Source organism: Leiobunum rupestre, chromosome 5, assembly GCF_980474605.1.
Source record: "Leiobunum rupestre chromosome 5, qqLeiRupe1.1.hap1, whole genome shotgun sequence".
Taxonomy (NCBI): Eukaryota; Metazoa; Arthropoda; class Arachnida; order Opiliones; family Sclerosomatidae; genus Leiobunum; species Leiobunum rupestre.
Window position 1 is genome coordinate 62,011,179 of NC_143388.1, and position 21,543 is coordinate 62,032,721.

The 21,543-nt window shown below is 36.9% G+C and overlaps 1 protein-coding gene across 2 annotated transcripts in view; it reads right to left on the reverse strand.

Annotated features, from left to right (window-relative positions):
• raw (NDT-like domain-containing protein raw) overlaps nucleotides 1-5,850 on the reverse strand; it is a 28,110-nt gene extending 22,260 nt beyond the window's left edge. For both annotated transcript variants that reach the window (XM_090175031.1, XM_090175030.1), the window contains exon 1: nucleotides 5,710-5,850. In XM_090175031.1, the coding sequence (XP_090031157.1) occupies nucleotides 5,710-5,835 (126 nt within the window). In that variant the 5' untranslated portion in view covers nucleotides 5,836-5,850. The remainder of the gene's footprint in view (nucleotides 1-5,709) is intronic.
• Between the last annotated feature and the right edge of the window lie 15,693 nt (nucleotides 5,851-21,543).

A 21,543-nucleotide genomic window follows, 5' to 3' on the forward strand; every position in this document is an offset into this window, starting at 1 on the left:
TTAAACTTTTCGACGGAAAGGAAATAAATACCGATTTATTAGGTGAAACAAATATACACAAAATATCATTTAGGTAAAAATTCGACATGAAATATTAAAAAAGTTGCACTTTTGGGTAAATTAAAATTTTGTACGTTTCAGCCTGTTGGTCAGTGGCGTAATTAATGGTCCCTAAAAGGTATTTGGAGGGCGGGCCCCAAGTAGTGGCGAAGCTGAGAACTCAAGAGGCCCCCCCCCCGCAAAAATCTCTACGAGGCCCCCCTATTTAATTTTTTTTATGGTTAGCGGGGCACCCCCGAAGCTCGAGCCCCCCCCCCCCCGCACCGCGGGCCCTGCGGACCATCAGCTACGCCACTGGCCCCAAGGAATGTAGTTTTACGCCACTTCTGCTGATGCCATTTGGTAAGACTTCTGGCACGTACAAATCGACATCTAATAGCTTCACCACTAAAAAAGGATCTTCTCCTTGGTCAGATATGTATTGGTGCGGTGCCTCGGTAATTACCGATAACATTGGTCAAGGGAGAAGATCCTTTCACAGGGGTAACGCCATTAGAACCTAATTTTTGAAATAGCCGAGGTCTGGTCAGATCGAGGGCTCATTAACCCCTAAAACGTTGTAATTAATTTTATATAATAGAGGGAAATTGCATTTCTATATCTTTATAAAACCAGTTCTAAGTATAATTTTAATAAAACCAAACATGAACAAGTTGCTCGAGACATAAGTTTAATCCACACCCTAAAGTAAGTATGAACTTCCATGTTTATGGGGGATCAATGAATTTCATATTTCTGTCACCAGGTTTAACAGAAGCTAGAGGTGATTGGCGCTAGTTACGTTAGAAACAAGTCGTAGCGCGTGTTGGCGGACGAGCTTTTGATTTAGTTATTAGTTTTATAAATTCCGTAGAAATGGTTTTACTGAAACTAGCAAAAGTGCACACAAACTTATTAACCTTGAGAATTCGAATACATCCTTTCAATTAAATCTGTTAACAATACCAGAAGTAAACAAATAACTGTTTTTCGCCTGACGATTTAATATTAAAAAAAGAGTGTAGGGTTATTTACTTATTTATAGCATAAGTAAAATAATAACAATAAGTATGGCATTTTCTAAATGGTTTTAATGCTAATTTCCTGATTTGCACTCGAACTGAGTAGTGGGTTATCACCCTTGGGTATATTTAGACACTAGGGGACTCTTTGCTGAGAACTAAACTTAGGTTGCGCAATAGCCAGTGGCGTCGCCAGACCCTTTTTGGGGGGCCATGGCCCCTCCAAATTCAAAATTGCCCCCCCCCCCAAAACGTATGCCGTAGCTCCCCCAAGTTCCCCAACTGCAAAAGATTGAATAGACTACTAAAATAATACTTTCGTATCTTCAGTGGCGTGCCTAGACCCTTTGACGCTCGGGGCGGATCACGAATTTGCCGCCCCTCCGAATTTCCAAAAGAGCAATCGTTTAATAGTTAAAAGCAGTAAAAACTACGATACTATTTTAAACTATTTACTGGCTTACTTGTGCATAGTCCTCAATTAACAAATAATCACACCACTGTTGCACAATAATACCTTTATTTATAAACGCTACAGCGGTTTCGGGACGACTCGCACGTCCCGAAACAGCTGTAGCGTTTCTAAATAAACGTATTATTGTGCAACGTAACCATTACTAAAATCGAAATTTTTCGTAATTGAATGAACAATACCATCCATAGAAAATACCGGCCGGGGCGGACTGCCCCTCTAGGTACGCCACTGCTTATCTTAGGGAATCAGGTTGCTTAAGTGTGTTTTGTAAAACCGAAGGGAAAAATATATATTCGGCCTTTCATCCTATCTAAGTTCTACTAGAAATAGTTGGCCCAGATTGTCCCCCCCCCCCCAAATGAAATCCCTGGCGACGCCACTAGCAATAGCTCTGAAAATAAGTTCGGTGATAACTTATCTTAATGACATAAAAATGTTACTTTTGTTCGCTACCTGAGAGCAAAAGTCAAGTAAGTCGATATACGTGACTATTGAAAGAAATTCAAAATAAGAATCCTTGAGTGTTTTTCAATTAAGGTGACTCAGTACAAAATTTTCAATATATATTTTCACTCTATTTTTATCAATTTTCATGATTAGATTATCATTGTTATTATGCTAGATTTCTAACTTAAAACTGGTTTTTCTCAAATAGGGGTTTCAGACTTGCTTGACTCTTGCTCTAAGGTAGCGTGTTATAGACTATGTTTTCATGGAATTTTGCATGGCCATTCGAAAGATTTATATTGTAATTTAATTTAAAATGTTATGAATTTAATTCAAACCGTCGGAGTTTCCAGTTATTAAGCTTCGGGAAACAAAGCAGTAAAAATGCAATCAAATATTACCATAAGTAACATAATAATATTGCGTAATCAAGATGTTTTCTTAGCACAGAGCCCTCTAGTGTCTAAAATATGCGAGACTTCTGTTAAGCCGAAATATCTGGTTTCCGATAGATCGGCGGAATATTAGGCTAAAATGATAAAAATTAAAAATGTTTTTCTCGGCGCCACGAGCTCATGGTTTTTTTTATCACGCCTGATTCGCACGCGCGCTTCTAAACAAAGCCAAAGCCCCTCGCGACTCCAGAACGTGCTCTCCGATATTAGGCTTAAATTTTTATCAAAACGTAGTCATCCAAAACGGTAAGTCGCGAGTCCAAGTCACAGCTTGGATAGAGTATCAGTGCCGAAAAAAGGTTCGGTTAGAAAATTAGCCTTTAAGGAATAGGAAGTGTAATACTTATTATTATTATTATGTTATTTATGATATTACGTATTTAGTGTATAGATACGCAAGCTACTGGCCGAAATCGTTTTCTTTTACTAGAAGTTTTTAAAGTATATCTATATCCATATCCCTATACCACTGACTGTGACGTCGCCAGGGTTTCAAGTTTGAAGGAGTGTTTCCACGGAATCGATAATTAAAGGCATACAACGAAACACAGTTTAAGAACTGAAAATTTTTTTTTGTTTTTTGAAAACAGTTCCTTAACTTGAAGGACCCGATACCTTAGTATTTATAAAAATCAATAATTTTAAAATCTTCATCTCCCCATGTCATGATTTTTGCAATGCACGATATTTTGTTCAGACTACAAGAGGTCCTTTTCGGAAATTTTAAGGTTTCTGAAAACAAAGTTTGCGAATTTTGCGCACGGGATTTTGAATCTCAAAGTTACTTCTGAAATCAGAAATTCATTTTGAGATTTCAAAATGCGATTTTCGCGTTGATTTCGGGTTTTTTAGCCAGATTTCGGGATTTTCAAAATTGATTTCTAAAATCATTGTTCTCTAGAGGGTACGAGATTTTTACGAATGTCGGGCCCATTGGATTTCCCAAAAATTGTTTCGGGAGCAAAATAGTGCAGGGTGAAGTACATCAAATAGTGATTTTCGAAAATTATTACATCGCGAAAATAAACAGAGTTGCCAGATGTGCGGTTTCCCGCCCAAATTGGGCTCCTTTTCGAAGGGAGTTCCGGGAAAAAATTGGGCGGGTTTCAATTTAGATTTTTCATCAATGTTTGAAATTTTTATTCCCCTTGATAATTTATTTGATTGATCACTAAACGATTTTTTCTGTATATTCACGATCGCTTTTTATCACGGGGGAGAAATGCGCTCAATTAAAAAAATAACGAAAAATTAATCTACCTATATCGCGCAGATTTCTAGCATTGTTTAGTGCGGTCTAAATTGTAAAGGTCACAAACCCTTGAGAACTAGAATATTTATATTGTCACTTCATCTCTCAACTTAGCTCGAGTATTATCCTGTTCCCTTTCAAAAATTTCAGTTTAATTTAATATTATCAGGGAACATGGGAAAAGGGGTTAAATATATTAGTGTAAAAACTCTCTTGTTAGCACGAGTTTAAAGGACTGCAGCGCTATTTTGCTTTGGGCGGTCTCGTATAATCCCCGATTTTGGTTTGGGCGGAAATTGGGCTGGTTTTTCACATAATTTCGGCGTGATTCTAAAACGTTTTCTGGCAACTCCGGGGAAATTAAAGTTTTTCTTCAATGTAAATTAAATATCCCATTGAAATTTAATTTCTACATTTTACATATACCTTTACTAACAAAGATGACTGGGGTCTAAGGTGGTGCCTTGGGTATTAGAATAGATAATTATTATTATTACATCGTTAAGTGGAGTAATTCCACAAGTCTTGTAGTATAGTATAGTACCGCTAATTAGCCGTTCTATCAAGTTGTTTCAGTCCGATTTGATAGAATAAAAATAGCTCTCCCAAAATAAAAAAAAACCTAAATGTAGGAGGTTAATTAAAAAAAATAAATAAACGAAAGTCACCACTCCGATATTCTTCACGAGTAGACAATAGCGCTTACCCACTGTCGGAACCCCGAAAAACCTTTCTCCATATTTACCATGGTAACCAACTATAGATCAGACGACGGCCAACTTTGATGACGAGCTGTTGCGGGGACAGCTCGTTATCAAAGTTGGCCGTGATAAGACAATACAGCGACCGATGGAGGCCGATTTTTCGGAGGTCACCGTTAATCAGAAAGCTCTCAGAATTCGAATCTAGGGTACGAGGTTAATATTATCTTTTGACTGAACAAAGGCAGTACAATACGAAACGCCATCTTTGAATATTAACAATTTCATTTCTTACATTAGTGTTATTTCTGTTTAAATATTAGGATATTGTTAAATATAGTTATAATCGCACCTTAAAATAATTTGTTCCATATAATTTCTTCCAACCGTCAATCGGAAAGCTTTTAGAATTCGAATCTAGGGTACGGAATTCTATATTATCTTTGGGCTAGCTAGTCTATGGTAATTACTATATTATTTCAAGAATGTACCAGTTTCGAAGAATATATTGTAATATTACACATATTTACAAACTACAAATCTTGGAAAATTAATAATTAATTCGAAAATTTATAAATGATTTTTACGGTTTCACGACAATACAAATTAAAATATTTATTTAAAATAATTTAGAAAATTAAAATTTAAACGGAGGAAACGCGTGTATATTTTTATTGTGGCAAGGAAATTAGTTTTAATGAACATTCTTTATAAAAATAAAATATTCATGAGTTTCCTCTATTTAAACTGTGTAACTCTCCATGGATCCTTTTAAAAAAAATAATATTTACTTTCGAGTAAAGTTTGTACTATTTTATAGTATTTAAATAATAGCTGTAGAAATTTCGTTATTGAACAAATCACTGAGAAAATAAGCAAATATTTAGCCGTGAATTTCCACGGTTCGTCTGGCACTTCGCGACCACTGGATACTTATGTAAAATATATTATTTACTTCTGATATATCAAAGTAAAATGTACGCAAGTTGTTAGTCCTTTGCCATTTAATTTATTCGGATACTATAATTTTCGTTTTAATGATGCTAGTGGGCCCGGAATTCCCGCAAAAAAATTCCACTGTTCAAACCTTTCATTTATAATTTATTTCCAAATAAAACAAAGTTTGTGCTCCTTTTTTCGGTTACATCTTATATAAATACCTATCACCGTGTATCATCGCTAAGTGGGAAAAGTGGTATTTCTGGGAATAAAATCGTGACTCTGGGCTTGTGAAAATGAATATCGGCGCCTTAAAGACTCATTGTCCATTAATGGTAATTAACCTTTCAACTCACTCGCGCATCTAAACAACACTTACCCTGCAGCTTTTTAAAAGCATGATCGCATCGGCTAAATTAATCAGGTGCATTTTCGGCTCTTTGTCTCCCAAAACGTCCCTCCGGTGTATCTTGCCGTCGCGATCGAAAGCCTTTGTGTACTTCATAACCGAAGTGCTGTATCACGAATTCACTCTGTTATCTGCACTTTTATACCAAGTCGTTATATTCGGTTTCCATAAGTTGTGAAATACCACGGAAAAAAAGTTTTATTTACGGTTTGTAAAGCTGCACGACCTAGGGGGGAAAAACCGACGCGTTTAAAGACGCGAAATATTTCAGGCTTTTTCCATACGTTTCCTAACCCTAATACATCTAGAGGTACAAGTAGTAAGGCTTAGTCAATGAATTGTTGTAGCTTAATACGTATTTCGTTTTCTCTAGACGTATTTTAACCTCGCTAATAAAAATTTAGTCCTCCCAACATACGGCGAAGGGATGTTTTATCCACGTGATTTCTGCATTCTCATGGTGTTCATTAAACAGCCCTCATACCCTGAGGCCAACTAGACGACCACATTTGACATTGAAATTTCCCTTCCCGTTTTTACTTTAAGCAACTACGAAAATTGATAATTATTTCCAGTTTCCGAATTATCCCATTCAAGTATTTGACGAGAGTAACGAATGGTAAGAATTGAAATAAAAAATGTGTTGGTTTTTTCAACACGTATTTGATTTATTTTTGGTCTAATTCATCTAGAGATTTTTTAACGTTAGTAACAGTTTATGTAAATTTCGATCGGATATTAACTTAGGAATAGAAACCATAATTACCCAATTCCATAGTTTAAGAAAATCACCACATTTTTAAAAAATTCCGTACGCTGTAGAGACATCTCCATTTTAATCTTTGGTGGATTTACGTTATGTTAATATTGCCCATGAATGATAAACACATGCCGACCTCTATTGCATATGGCTTCACGAATTGAAAATGATCGAGTTTATTGACTCGGAACTGGGACGGGAATAACACCTTCGTACGCAAGTTGGGAAATCCGAATGAGTTTCTGTTCCAATTGTATTTGTGCTGTTTTCTAAAGAATTCGCAGGTTTTTTTTATTTCAGTTCAACGGCCCATTGATAGGAAGGTAACAACTGCAACGTCACAGCTTATTATAACAGACGATAACTTGGACCATTTCATTTTCCCTCTACTTGAGCGCCATTTTCAGGGGCTCGGAATCGAGGGGAAAACTTGGTTAGGGACATTTTTAAATAAAGCTTAGCCTAGAGGCCCGGGTGGTCCATCCGTCATTGGCCATCTTGGGTTATTTTCAATCACTTTCAGGGCGGGTTAATGCTATTGGGAGCTCTGTATTAAGTAGAATTTGGAGCCCCTAAGAAAATTTACACCTTAATTTTTGACTTTAAATAATAATATAAAAAAAATTGAAAAACAAATAGGGACTTGGCAGTGCTACGTCCCAGTTTTTTTCAATAGTCTTTATCCTGGGGAGAAAAAGTATACCAGAATGGTGGCCATGGCCAAAGGTACGGCGTGACGTCATGCTGCCAAGTCCCTATTATTTTGAAGACGGGGGCCACCTAACCTCGGGGCCTCTGTGCCATGGTACACTTGGCACATATACATGATACATATACCAGGGTGACCACTAAAAAAACCCAAACAAATTATAGGAATATAGGAAATTCACCAGTCGATTTATAGGAATATATAGGAGTATTTTCTTTGATAATATAGGAACATACAGGGGTATTATCTAAAATTTTAATTTGTTTTACTATTAGAGGCAACGCTAAGCCTCAGTGAAGTCAAATTAATAAGCAGACGACGATATTCCTAATTCAGTTCAGTGCATTTCTTTGGAGAAGCAGTTACATTTTATCAAAGGGATTTAGTACATTAAGCGAACTAGGCACGCGGGAAATTCGAAAAAACCACGCGAAATACAAAATAATATCTAATTATAGGAAAATATGGGAAAAATGGTTAAATTATAGGAAAATAAAGGAAACCATTGATTTATAGGAAAAATTATAAAATAAAGGAAGAATGGTCACCCTGACTCACGTTTGTATCACTCGAAGGTGTCCCAATTTGCCCCTCAGGCCCTTCTTTCGTTCTCATATTTGAAGTACCGTTATGTCGTAAAATTGTATTCGGAGCAATTATAATTACGTTCAAAAAATGAACGGGCTCTTACACCATTTCCTTCACGTTTTACCTTGAAATTCCTATAATCGGTAATCTCCGTGTAAGCCGCCCAATTATTTCATCGTCGTTGTTTCAATAGCAAACGACGCGCTGGCCTCATCACATTACGGAAATTCAATTAGCCTAATTGAGAGTTTCCGCGTTCGTATTACAATTTAATAAGTGAGAATATTTGGGCAAAGATCCAACAAAAATCGCCGATGGGGAGTCCATACGATTTGGAAAGGTTTTGGAAAAAGCGGGGAAAACAGAACCTTGGAAAGTTGTCGCGCCGTTCTAAAAAGGCAACAACCCTCCCACGAGCTGTAAGTGCGCTATCACTTTACGAGACAAGTGTGTCGTAGTGTCATTTTCGTTTTCCAAAGCAAAACAACGGTGGCCATGATTTTAATCCTACGCCTGTTCCGCGTATATTTATACTTTTTATCACGCAGAGACCAAGAGCGTTATTTGGTAATACCGAGGTTGTTTTGAATCTTCACTGAGCTCTTCAAATCGATACCGTTTCTCGGATCGCCGTTGTGTATTTTTTGAAGGGATATTTTTTAGATATAATAAAGTGGAGTGTCCTCAATGCCAAAACGTTTTTAAAATTGTTTCTGTTATCAGTCAAGAAATAAAAAATATTCTTGTTTAATAATAGTGGGGTGGCGGAGTGGCGGAGTGGTTAGCACTTTCGCCTCGCAGCAAGAGGAGCCGGGTTCGATCCCAGCTTGTGGCACTGGGTGAAAACTCGGAACAACTCCTTCCGCGTTGAGTTTGCAAGTTCTCTTCCCACTGGTTTAAGGGGTTTTCCCCCGAGTTCTTCGGTTTCCCCTTCCCATAAAAACTTGTAGGGGTTAACGGTAATAGTTAGTGTAGGGAGCTGTTGGCTCGATCTCGTGGCATGCAGGGCTTGCCACCACCCTCCTACGCATTGTAACCCGGCCACCTGAATTAAGGGCTTCAAAAGTCGCATGATGACTTAGGCCTAAGGTGGTGCCTTGGGTATTAGCCTAGCTGATTATTATTATTATAATTATAATCAGCTAGGCACCACCTTAGGCCTAAGTCATCAAGCGACTTTTGAAGCCTTCAATTTTGTTATCATTGGAATTCATTCGTTTGTTTGTATAGACTTTGTAATCTGTAATGTTTATTTGAAAAACATTTATAATTTATGTCTTATCGCGAGCTTTTATTTGGTTTTCCCCTGTTGCATCCGGGGTTTTCGAACGCAATTTTTGAATACTTTTTATTTAATTTTTTTCTCCGAAACGTGATCTTGTTTGACCTTAGGCGGTTATTCCGTATATTCCACGAATATAAAATATGAATGTTGGGAGTCTCTAGTGACATCGCAGTTTACCTAGTCAGTTCAAATTTCACTTTTTATTTTTCTACCTTGATCTACTTTTATGCGCTGGAAAAAATGAAATGTCCCTGACAAATGTACTACAGTACTTAAATTGAAATTTCAAGTACATCATAATTGGCGGAACGAGTGAGGTTACTACAAGACTTAAAGAATCTTTTACACTAAATCTACGTGAGTCGATAACTGGCGTAAATGTTATGTCCAAATTCTTTGAAACTGCAAACAAAGTTAAGTAGCTGACGTGGCAAATATACTGAAATTTAGCTGTCATTAGGCACTTAAATAAACCCTTATCTGACTGTCTGGCCCCCTGTTGAAAATGCTGCCAGATCTATGCGTATAAAATTCTCAGCTTTGGCAGTATAAACATAACACAAACTGTATAATCGGCTATGAATGATCTTTTAGATAAAGGACTATTGCTGCAAATGTTGGTGTATACCTGGGACATAACGCTATAGTGGGGAGGACGAGTGGGTAGCTCTTTCGCTTCGCAGCCAGAGGAGCTGAGTTCAATCCCAGCTAGTGGGATTGGGTGAAAACTCGGAACAAATTCTTCTCAGAACGACCTTCTGAGTTGAGTTCCCCTCTGGTTACTGTCCAATTCTTCGGATACCCATTTCCATGAAACCTTGTTCAGGTTAACGTAATAGTAAGTCGCTAGATGACTTGGGTATTAGTCGCGCTGATTATTATTAAAGTCCTTGTCCAATACCAAACGAAGTATTAAAATGTTATTATTCTGCGTTATACCGTAGTGAAAAATCTCCAAAGCCACACAAACATTTGAAACATTGCCCAAAATCCCTAAAATTGTAAAACCACTCGAAATATCAAAAACCATAACCCGACAAAAGCTCCAAAATTTCGGTCGCCCTTATAAAAGCCGCGTAGATTCAGTTAAATCCTATAAATTTAGAGAAGTCCTAACAGATCGTAAGCTAACTGACTTAAGCGCGAAGGATCTGAATTTGATTTACTAAGAATTCCGCGTAATTTGACACACTGAGAAATCCACCCCTCGAGATAGACTAGTGTTCCACGAGCCAAAATCTAATTCATTTGGATTTACGTCAAATATGAAGGGAAAAATTTTGAAGGCTGTATTTTCGGCTCGTAACGGGGAATAGGGAAACCCTTACTACAAAAACTCAAAAACATTTCCTCGAATTTCGATGGCGCATTTAATAAATTATCCGCGCACTGAAGAAAGACTTTCCCAGAGAAAAACAAAGCGTAACCCCTTTTATGACGAAATTAGCAATAGGGGCTCATACAATGTACTTACGTTTACGTCACGTATTGAGGAATCTGGAAAAGGCGCGCGACAGCGAAGCACGTGGGCGAATTTTGACAAGAATTATCGCCCCGCGGAGAAACTTTTAAGCCCCAAATTAACGATTGAAAGAAAGTTTTTAGACGCGCCCTCAAATCCGATAAACTCAATTAAAAACATTAAAAATCATAATTTTAAAATATCATTCCATTCATAAGAATTTACAAGGAGAGTACCCGAGGTGTTTATGGCCGATTTTGTTCAAAGTCGGGCGTAATGTAGACCTATACGAGATATTAAATTTCCCAAAAGGAGACATTGCACTACCCATTCGATTTACCATGGCAACCGAAAATGTTTTTGACCACCTAAGACAAAAATAAGATTTTTTCCTTATTTTATCCAAAAATTGTCCAAATTACCCATTTTGTGATTTTCAATTTTTTAAAAAAAAATTCGTAGCAAGGACCCTGTGAAAATCCCATGCTTTTTTAAATGGAGATTTATTTGTTATAAGTGGTAAAAAACATTTTCGGTTGCCATGGCAAATCGATTGGCTAGTGCAATGTCTCCTTTTGGTAAATTTCATATCTCATATAGGTATACATTACGGGCGACTTTGAACAAAATCAGCAATAAACACCTCGGGTACTCTCCTTGTTAGTTTTCAACAACGCCCTCATGATTTGACTAAATTCGGTTTAAGCCAAAATCTAAAGTCTCCAGTATTAAAAGTAAATATTTAGACACGCCTTCAATTCAGGTACATTAAGTTAAATCATTATCTTACGTCTTCAACGAATTGCCAAGAAAATAATTTACTGAGACACGCCCTTAATTTTATCTTAAGTCTCCAATACACTTAAAAAAACATATTTAACAACGCCTTAAATTCAGCTAAGTTCAAGTCTCTAAATAATTTATTTAGGCACTCCCTCCGTTCCGTTAAAACCAATTATATAATAATTTTTAAATATTAAGTCCCCAATATACTTTAATTTTAATTGTTTTTAGACACACCATCAATTGAAGCCAGATTATTAATTTTAAAAACTAAATACAGTGTCTAATATACTGCAATTATGTAATAAGTTAAAACGGTTAATAATTCCTCACATTTTCTACTTTTTTTAAATTTATAAAACTTGTCTCATTTTACGTATAATTTTCTCCTTTAGATTTCTCATTTGAAAACTATAATTCTAAATTGACCGTATTGATAGCTATAGCTTTAATCCCTCCCAATATTTAAAAGCTGACATCATGCTACGAACGTTATTAGTAAACCAGCATGTGGTCAAGACGATCAGGTAATTTCAACGAAACAGATAAGAAATTGTCGAAAACGTAGATTATTTTAGAGGTTAACAAGTGACAAAAATGTGTTCGTAGAAAATAAATTATTTGCGAGTTTGCATAAGTTAGGCGGGGGTATGGCACGAGTTGTTGCTTAATCTTCTAAAATGATGATCATCCCCACATCACTAACACGACGTCACCCCTTCATTTTGGAATAGTGATTCTAGCGTAAAAGGGGTGTATATGGCGAAAGTAGTGTGTATATTTATCATTGGCTCACACTTTCCTTGTTAAAGGTGCAATGAACGCTGACGCGAGTGCAAGTATATTTTTCGTAATCACTGTCATTTTCAACACTTTTCTTCTCATCGTTAACATTTTTTTCATTATATTTTAAGAAAATTATTGTAATTTGTTGAAAATAAATGCGGTGGTTGAAATATCCTAACTAAAATATTAGAATATTTTGCATATTTTTAATGTTCTAAAACACAACAATATAAATTTTGTTGAAATAACGAAATTCGTGTTATCGCCACTAGGAGCGCTGTTGATTGTTCTTTTACTATGAGGAGTCTTTAGGAGAGCTCTTTTAATAGTTCTTTTCATAAAGTAACGTGGCCTTCTTGTTTAAATGTTGCTCTTACGTCACAGTCTTTTACTTTAAATTACATTATAAGTCTAGAGCGTGTGCAAATTGACCGCGTGAAGAATATACTGGGTCTTGTGGTGTAAGAGCAACAGTCTAACCAAAGAATATAGACCCCAGGAATCGAAAGAAAAACCGTTAATGTCTCACCTCTCAAGTTGACGGGAGAGCTTCCGGCTAGGCGAATCAATAGAACCGGAAATAAGCCCGTCAACCTAGGTTTGCCTTTGGAGGCTAGGGACAAGTAAATTATACTAGATAGAGCTGCAGTTTCCATTCCTGGGGTCTAAATTCTTTGGTCTAACAAGTTGGGCAAGACCATTTTTAATTTTATAAAATTAACTATTCTACCGGATATGGCTGAATGTGGCATTTAAGAGCCACAAACACAACACCCCATGTTGCTAACATGGAGCCACAAACACAACACCCCATGTTGCTAACATGGAGCAACAAACACAACACCCCACACAAGGAGAACGCAACCCGTCAAAAGTCGTGCATTTTCTTGCGTACATTTTTCATTGGCTAGACGCTTTAGCGCCTGCTGCCGTCGGAAGGGGAAAATTCGGAAATTGTCTTCCCCCTTTCCGTAAAACGTTCAGCGTAAAGGCTCGTCCAATGAAATTTGTACACAGCACCGTGTTTAAAGGCTAGCTGCGTTCTCCTTGTGTTTGTTGCTCCTAGGTGGCATTATGATTTTAAATGAAAATATGGCCATACAATTAATAGCCACAAATTTCACATATATTTTACACTCCCTTTAATCATCTCTAACTCCATTTCAGGCTAGAAGAGGCGTTCAGTTCAGTGCACAAATGTTTTTAACGTATATTTAATTATGAAACTACTTATAATATAATAAACTCCATTTACGCTTTTTATTAACTGCAAGTCAATTTCGGATGGGCATGTAGAAAATAGTAACACACCCTCAGGGAACTAAAACTGTTCCTTCACGAGAAAATATAAAGAGTTAACATGGGCGGGAATTTCCCATTTTTTTAGCAGATTCCATTGTCGCCGTAATTTCGCTTCTGAATCCCCAAAGCCTACAACAGCGCGGTATAACAGCCTCCAGTTAAAAAAATATCCAGGAAACCGGTCGAATCGAGATACGCGCTGGCTCCCACGCAGTCTACAACCAAATAGGAGGAATTAACAGGGCCGACACTATCAGCAAACTGGGATAAGATATTATTTTGAGATACCTACGTAAAATCAAAATTGACGGGCTTGAAGCGAAGATATCGTATCTACTTGGGATACGATGTTACGTCCTTAATCTTCGATTATCACTTTAAATCGGCGAAAGAGTTTCACCACAGATAACGTTCGTTTTACAATAATTGCAAATAACGGTGGATTTAAAACGATCCCACTTTTTTCCAGATAACAGTAGCGCAACAAAACAAGCAATAACAATAGTATTTAAACCTAAGCCCATCGAGATGTACCCTTGGAGTAGAAAAAACAATTGTTTTAAAGTGTAAACACAACGATATCAATAACTGTTGTTGCCAACGAGTGGCGTGTACAAGCCCAGATTAACTACCTTCCCGGGCCCTAGGCTTGAGCTTTATTAATCTAACCACGGCCTTGGCGTAGGTTCCCCTAACTTTTGACAAATTGCAGGGCCCTACAAAGCCTATTGGTTATCCTGCCACTGGGCGTGCACGTTGCTACGCGAGTAATTGCGTTTCAATTGTTAGTATTATCCAAACAATCGCGCTGTTTTTGTGTCCTCGTGTACCCGGCTTTACCACACAATTAAATTTTGTCGTGTTTTTCGTGTTTTCTCCTTTTCCCAAAATTTTCTATAATTCGAATATAGTTGAAAATGAAGAATATAATTTTTCAGTGCAAACGGAAACGGACAGGAGAAAAGATTTAGGTATTATTTATTTTAATTATTTTAGAATCTTCGTCATCATTCTGAAACGTCAGTTCATTTAGAAGTTATTAATTTTAAAATTGATGGTTTTAATGGAAAATGAAGTTAAAAGTTAGTGAAATATTATAAATTAATCTTTTGGTTTTATTTAAAATTTCCCCTTAAATAATTAAGCCAGAAAAACGTAGCGTTTCTCGGAACCGTGACATAACGCGTAAGTTCGGAACAAGTTCAGTGCAGTCCAAAGAGAAACGTCTTTAATCAATGGAACACCACCAGAGCAATTAATTTTACGCTTTCAGCAGCAATTCTATCTAAACAGAACTTTCTTAAAACGATTTCAAAGGTGGAATGAAGGTTCTTTTTATGGGATAATCTTCGAATACATTACAAGGTTTAATGTAAGGGCCATGGTCGTGATAAGAAATCTATCCGTTGCAAAAACCGTAAACAACCTCGTAGACCTTCAGCCAAAATCTACAGGGTTGCCACAGTTTTTTTACAATCGAATTCCCTGACTTTTCCAGGTTTTCCCTGACTTATTTTGTGCCATGATTTTGTATTTTTTAACCTATATTTTAGTACAAGTTTCCTATTTGCAACCTAAATTAAATTCCCTGACATTTCCCTGACTTTTAGACTAATTTTTAAAATTCCCTGACTTTTCCCTGATTTTTATACCCATATTCAAATTCCCTGACTTTTCCAGGAATTCCAGGTACCGTGGCAGCCAAAATGTATGTTCTTTTCGCGTATTTAATATTAGTCTTTTTAAACCAAATGGTTACTGTAATTGTTTACTAATTTTGAAACAAAATTATAATATAACTGCTGTACGCGAATAAATTATAAATTTAAATTCTTCGAGTAATAAATAATTAAACTTTTCTAAAATTTCTAGGATTATTACAGGCTTCATTTCTAATGGAATTTAGCCTATTGAAGCTTTTTGGACATTTGATTATAGAAATTAAAATACTTCTGAATTCAACGGGGAAAGAGCTGGGTTTTCACCCGCACGCAGTGCCTGTAATTATAGGTATCTTTCAGGATATGTCATCATCGAAAGCCATTTCGTTCTTTCCTTGCAGGGTCTCGCTCGCAAATGCCAGATGCCAAAAGATGGTTTTCTATACCTTCTCTTACGAGTTGCATTACATGTCATATTATCTGTACTATTTCGCTAAGTATCGTATAGCAATGCGATAACCGCATCTGTCACATTAGGAAATATTATAAGCCTAACTATTATTTATCGCTACGTCGCGTTTTAAAAAGAAATTTCTTTTAAATAGCTTTCTTTAGGTATGAAACAACGAGGAATCGAATATACCAGTTTTTCTTACACGCTTCATTGTGTCATAAGTATATAATTATATTACATAAGTGTGTCAGTTAGTCGAAATAATCATTTATAGCTATGTGACGTACAATTCACGTCATACCCAAAATACAGGCTACTCAGTTATGGGACCACACCGGTGTTGCGCTATGTCGTCATAGTGACCGCATGCACGGATCACGCGCTCACTATGACGACTTAGACAAAGAGCTCAAATTACGCCTAATGATTCAAGTTCAAATGTGCACCAGTTCGAATCCCGTTGAAAGAACTGTCCTTGCCAGCGCGAACGTGAAACCTCCATTTCGTGATTTACGATGTTTTGACTCGCAGTCAAGTTATTTTTTAAATATAAGTTCGTTAGTTCGGGAGGGGGTGGGGAAAGGGGTTGTAATCTGTGACGTCGAAGGGCACTATACCGCGCTTTAATGCGCTGGATGGTACGAGCGCGTAAAGTCAGCGCACCACCCACATTCCGAGTAGCGCGCGCTCCTGGTGGCGACCCCGAAACTTTCCTTCGTAAACTAGACTTTCGCGTCGACGGCCTCAATTTATTCGTGACAGCCTGAAAAGAACTTCAAATTACTCGAACACTCCGGATTGGTCAAATATCAACGAACGTAAACGCTTTTCAGAAATGGAAAAAACATTAGTGAGGTTTACCGTTTAGTCAGAAGTAAATAAAATATATCTTATTGAAGAAATATCCAATTCGCATGTATAAATGAAACCGTAGGTGTATAATATTGTTACATAAGAGTGACATATCCTATTTTCCTATTTGTCACACGCAAAAGTTTTACTGAGAGCTATTCACAAAACAGACTGCAATACGGGCTTCGTCGCCGTTTTCCGTAAGATCGCTCCCGCGTCACACGTAGCCTTTGACAGCGCCTCGCTAGGGGGAGATTTTCTTCTTGTGATGACGTCACTTCGTTACTAGCTCTCAGTAAAATATTCCCCAACGTGACAAACTTATGGAACAATATTACAGACTTATGATGAAACGTGTACCGTGGTAGGGTTAGGCAGTTTTCAATGGGAACTATTTTCTCGCCAAAACCAAAGATGCATACACAGCATCTGGGCTCTAAATTACTCCACCTGAGGATTTTAAATTTAGAAATTACACTGCCTTACGATGTGTACTTATTAATAAATAATATTTGCTTGGTGTAATAGTCTTAGGGAGGATATACAGTGGAAGCCAGCGCTAGAAACTTGTAGGATTGAAGAAGTTGCTTTAGTGTGTACAATCTACATTCCTATAAGTTTAACCTGCACGTTTTCGAGGGGTTGCTTAATGGGTCTAATGACTTTGTTGAGCTGAGGTTTAGAGTTGCTCCTAGTCCACCTCAGTCTTTCCATTTCGCATGTACAAAGGAAATCATAAGTGTATAATATTGGTCCAACAATCAGCGGAGCTTGCGAAGTTACAGGTTTCAAGTCAATAACATTGGCAGATTAAGAACACGGATTTTTTTGCTCTAGTGTGTAGAGCAGAATATCGGATTTTCCAAAGTGTTTCCCATGCTGGCAGTGGTGGAAAAAAGTTAAAATCCACTTCCGCTGTATGAATTTATATTTTCGGCGTCGGCCTGTTTCAAAGATATATTTTCCATTTCCGCTTGGCGAAAACGGCAAAGTTTGATCGAGATATCGTCGGTGAAACTTACATTTTCATTTTCGCCATTAAAAGTAGCGGATCAAACTGGAAAATGGAGCTGTAAAAGTGCGACGGAAACGAGTATAGGTGCGTCGCGGTACCACGCTTTTCCGAAGTAACAAATATGATCTATCGTCTGCTAGAATGCTATTGTTCAATTAGAGAAGAATGGGTAAACCTTGGTGTCGTAATTGCTCTGTTTCCAAGGAGGAATTGCAAAACAGTTTAAAATTAAATCCATCATAATCATCTAATAATTGAAGGAAAGTGTGGTTTTTGTAGTCTAAATGCTGGTTGTAATTTTTAAATTTAAAGGAGACCCCTAGTGCCACTATGTATATTCAAATTATATACGCAAATTTAAGATTTTACTTTAAATTTTAAATTTCATCTAATAATTGCGTACCATAAAAAGTATTTATCCTGGCCTATCTAGCAGGGTTCGTACACGACATGGAAAACTTTGAAAAGTCAAGGAATTTGAAAATGATTAGAAAATTAAGTCAGGGAATTTGAAAATTATTCCAAAATTAAGTCAGGGAATTTGAAAATTATTCCAAAATTAAATCAGGGAATTTGAAAATGATTCGAAAATTAAGTCAGGGAATTTGAAAATGATTCCAAAATTAAGTCAGAGAATTTGAAAATGATTCCAAAATTAAGTCAGGGAATTTGAAAATGATTCCAAAATTAAGTCAGGGAATTTTAAAAAGATTCCAAAAATCTGGGAAAAGTCAGGGAATTGGAGAATGGTCCCAAAAAATCAGGGAAACTCAGGGAATTGTAGAATGACAACATAAAATCTTGCAAATAAATTTTTTAAAGATGTATTAAAAATACATATTAGATACATGTAAGATTTTACCTCAAACCGTTCATTTATTCTACAAAATGGTCAGGGAAAATTTGGAAAATTGATCAGGGAAACCTAGAAAAGTCGAGGAAATTATTTTTTTTTACCAAAAGAGGTCGTAGCGGTAGGTTTCGGTGGCGAATAGTCATATATTTTAAGTTCATTTTCTTAATTTAATTTCAGCATACGTAGTTTTAAAGGGGTCGCGAATATGGGGCGTTTAAACTAACAATCCGAATTTAATTTGACAGAAACTAACGAATGATGCTAGTAACCTTTCCGTGTTTCCTCTTAAAGAGGGTTTTAAATGCCAAACGGGTCTGTGTCTCTCTCTCAACGCGAATTCGTCTCTCGTGGTATTTCCTTATAAGGAAAAACGGTTTGCCGCTTAAACCACTGACGTTTTTAAGCACCGTGTAATATGTTCCTTACTTTGTCTTTTTTAAAACATCTCAAACAGGGCATTTGAATGAATGTATTGTTGTGAATTAAAAAAATTACTCGTTTTAATGAATTAAGAGATTTGTTGCATTCATAAGTATCGTAATAAAATATTTATGACTATTAGCAAAACGTTTCATCAAGAATGTATTTATTTATACTCAGGGAGAATGAATATGTCGAGATTATTTTTAGCGTTTCTCTAATTCCACCCGTTGGGGCCCCCGGTATGCTCCTCCGCTTTAATAAAATCAAATAATACTGCAATCTCAGTGGTTCTTAAAAATTACGTTTTTTGACGCGATTAACTCTGCTGCGAGGACGCAAAAAAATAAGACCGCCTCCTTTTTTCCTCCCCCCCCCCTTAGCGTGACGGGGTTAGGGCCTCAACGTGTCCGTCGATAGTCTCGACATAGTCATTCTCCCTGAGTATAAATAAATACATTCTTTCTTGGTTTCATCGAACTGTATTTTCAGAGTTTTTGAGTGATCAATGTTCAGTTTAGCATAGAGCCCCCTAGCGTTTAAATATGCCCCAGGATAAATGCACTACTACCTAACCTTGTAAAATGTTAAAATTATTCCGCATAAAAATATATACTAATTAATAAATCATTTTCCTACTATAATTCGCGACCGAAACATGTCTAGCTTCTCCGAGGTTGCGCCCATGATCTAGGGTCTGCTACAGACAAATTAAAAAGTCATAAGAACGTTTTTTCTTAAAGGGGAACGGTCAAGCTTTAACCAGTTAGATAGCCCTATAGCCCGTTTAAAACTAAAATTTATGGCGAAATCCGCATAAAAAATACTAAGTGGTTAATTTTTAATAAAATAAAGAAATTTCGGGAAATTGAAAAGTGCGCGTCCGCCGCGACACCTGGTGAGAAATCTGTCAGACAGAAAAACAACACAAAAGCGCGCGCTTTTTTTTAGCGCTGAAGACGCGAAAGATTTGTTTTGCACGCGCGGCGCGTTCCAGTTATACGAGACCTAAGCCTAAATTGCAAGATTTTAAAAGTTAGGATAGTTCGCAAATCACTCACTAAGGTGCTGCTGGCGCTGGCGATACATCTTAAGATGGCGGCGAAAATTCAAACCCAAATACTTGGCGTTATTTTGTGTTTCAACTTTTTAGTCCAAAAACTATTTTTTCAAGGCAAAAAAAAGGTACGTTTAAGTATATTGAACGTCTTGTTGATCTTTTGATATGCAAATAAGGCGATAATTGGAAAAGCTTGGCCGTTCCCCTTTAAATAAACTTATCAAAATAGAAGTTTTGTATTCGCCTGTAGGCCGAAGTACCACGCTTGTTTCCCTAATATAGCTTAGTTTCCCCTAAATGTTGGTTTCCTTTTACTTTTTCGCGTTAAACTAATTAGTATCAAAATATAAGCAACCGATGTAAAGGTTATATTAAAATGCCAGTACATTATTATTATATATAAAGTAAAATTAACGAATAACGATGCGGAAAAACTAAAAGCGTCTGCTTTAGCCGATACCTATCTAGGTTTCAATGGCGAACGAAAGGGGGCGTTGCGATAGTTTTCGAAACTCGCTGAACGATGAATTTCGTCCCGCCAAAAGCATTTTGAGAAATCAGTGAAGGTACATATTTCAAGCGAATATCGTTATCAGGAGAGGGATATAAAGAATTCTGTCGTAAGAGATATCTTATACACTTTTGATACAACCAAGGTCGATAACATACTACCATATGTAACATAATTACTCATAAGTATGCCTCTGTATAATATTTCCATTGAAAAAAATTCAATAAGACCTTGTTTCACGCGAAACATACATTAAGCGGACCCAAAAATGCAAAAATGCTTATAATCCTTGCGCTATTGAAAAGGTTTCCAAATGAAATCCTGTGATCGCGAGGCACGAGCTAAACTTGACATGTGCAAAGCCAGAAACGCGCGAGGAATTCTCACTAACTTCCGTTTCCCATCATTAAAGTTGATGACGCGTATTTCGTCACGGAGTTGTAAAAGACGTAATTTACGTCATATCCCGCGAACAAGGTTTCATTAACGAAAATGCTTTTATGGCATACTTATGAGTGATTATATTACATATGATACTACTCACAAGGAGAGTACCCGACGTGTTTATTGCCAATTTTGTTCAAAGTCGGCCGTAATGTAGGCCTATATGAGATATGAAATCTCCCAAAAGGAGACGTTGCACTACCCATTTGATTTGCCATGGCAACCGAAAATGTTTTTGACCACTTACAACAAAAATAAGATTCTTTCCTTATTTTACCCAAAATTTGTTACACATTTACCCCAAAAATGTTCCAATTTACCCAAACTTGATAAAATTTACCTAAATGTGGTCCAAATTACACATTTCGTGATTTTCAAAATTTCTAAAAACCGAGAAAATGCCATGCTTTTTTAAACGGAAATTTTTTGGTTTTAAGTGATCAAAAACATTTTCGGTTGCCATGGCAAATCGAATGGGTAGTGCAACGTCTCCTTTTGGGAAATTTCATATCTCATATAGGTCTACATTACGCCCGACTTTGAACAAAATCGCCAATAAACACCTAGGGTACTCTCCTTGTCAGTTTGGGTGCGAGTGCCAGTCGGAGCTGGGGGAGTGTCAGGGTCGAAAAAAGGTTAGTAACAGCAAGTTGCATTATCTCGCACTAGATGTCGCTAGCGTAATAATCAAAACAAGTTGAGTAAGCAACAAAATCTAGCCTAAAAGGTGTGGCAAATTGGGAACTTCTCACGTTGATTTTCTTTTCTGAATCACGTTATTATTAACTTATTAAACAAGTGGTTTCGGGAAGCCAATATATGGCTGACAACTCCCCGGAAGATGCTGCCACCTTAA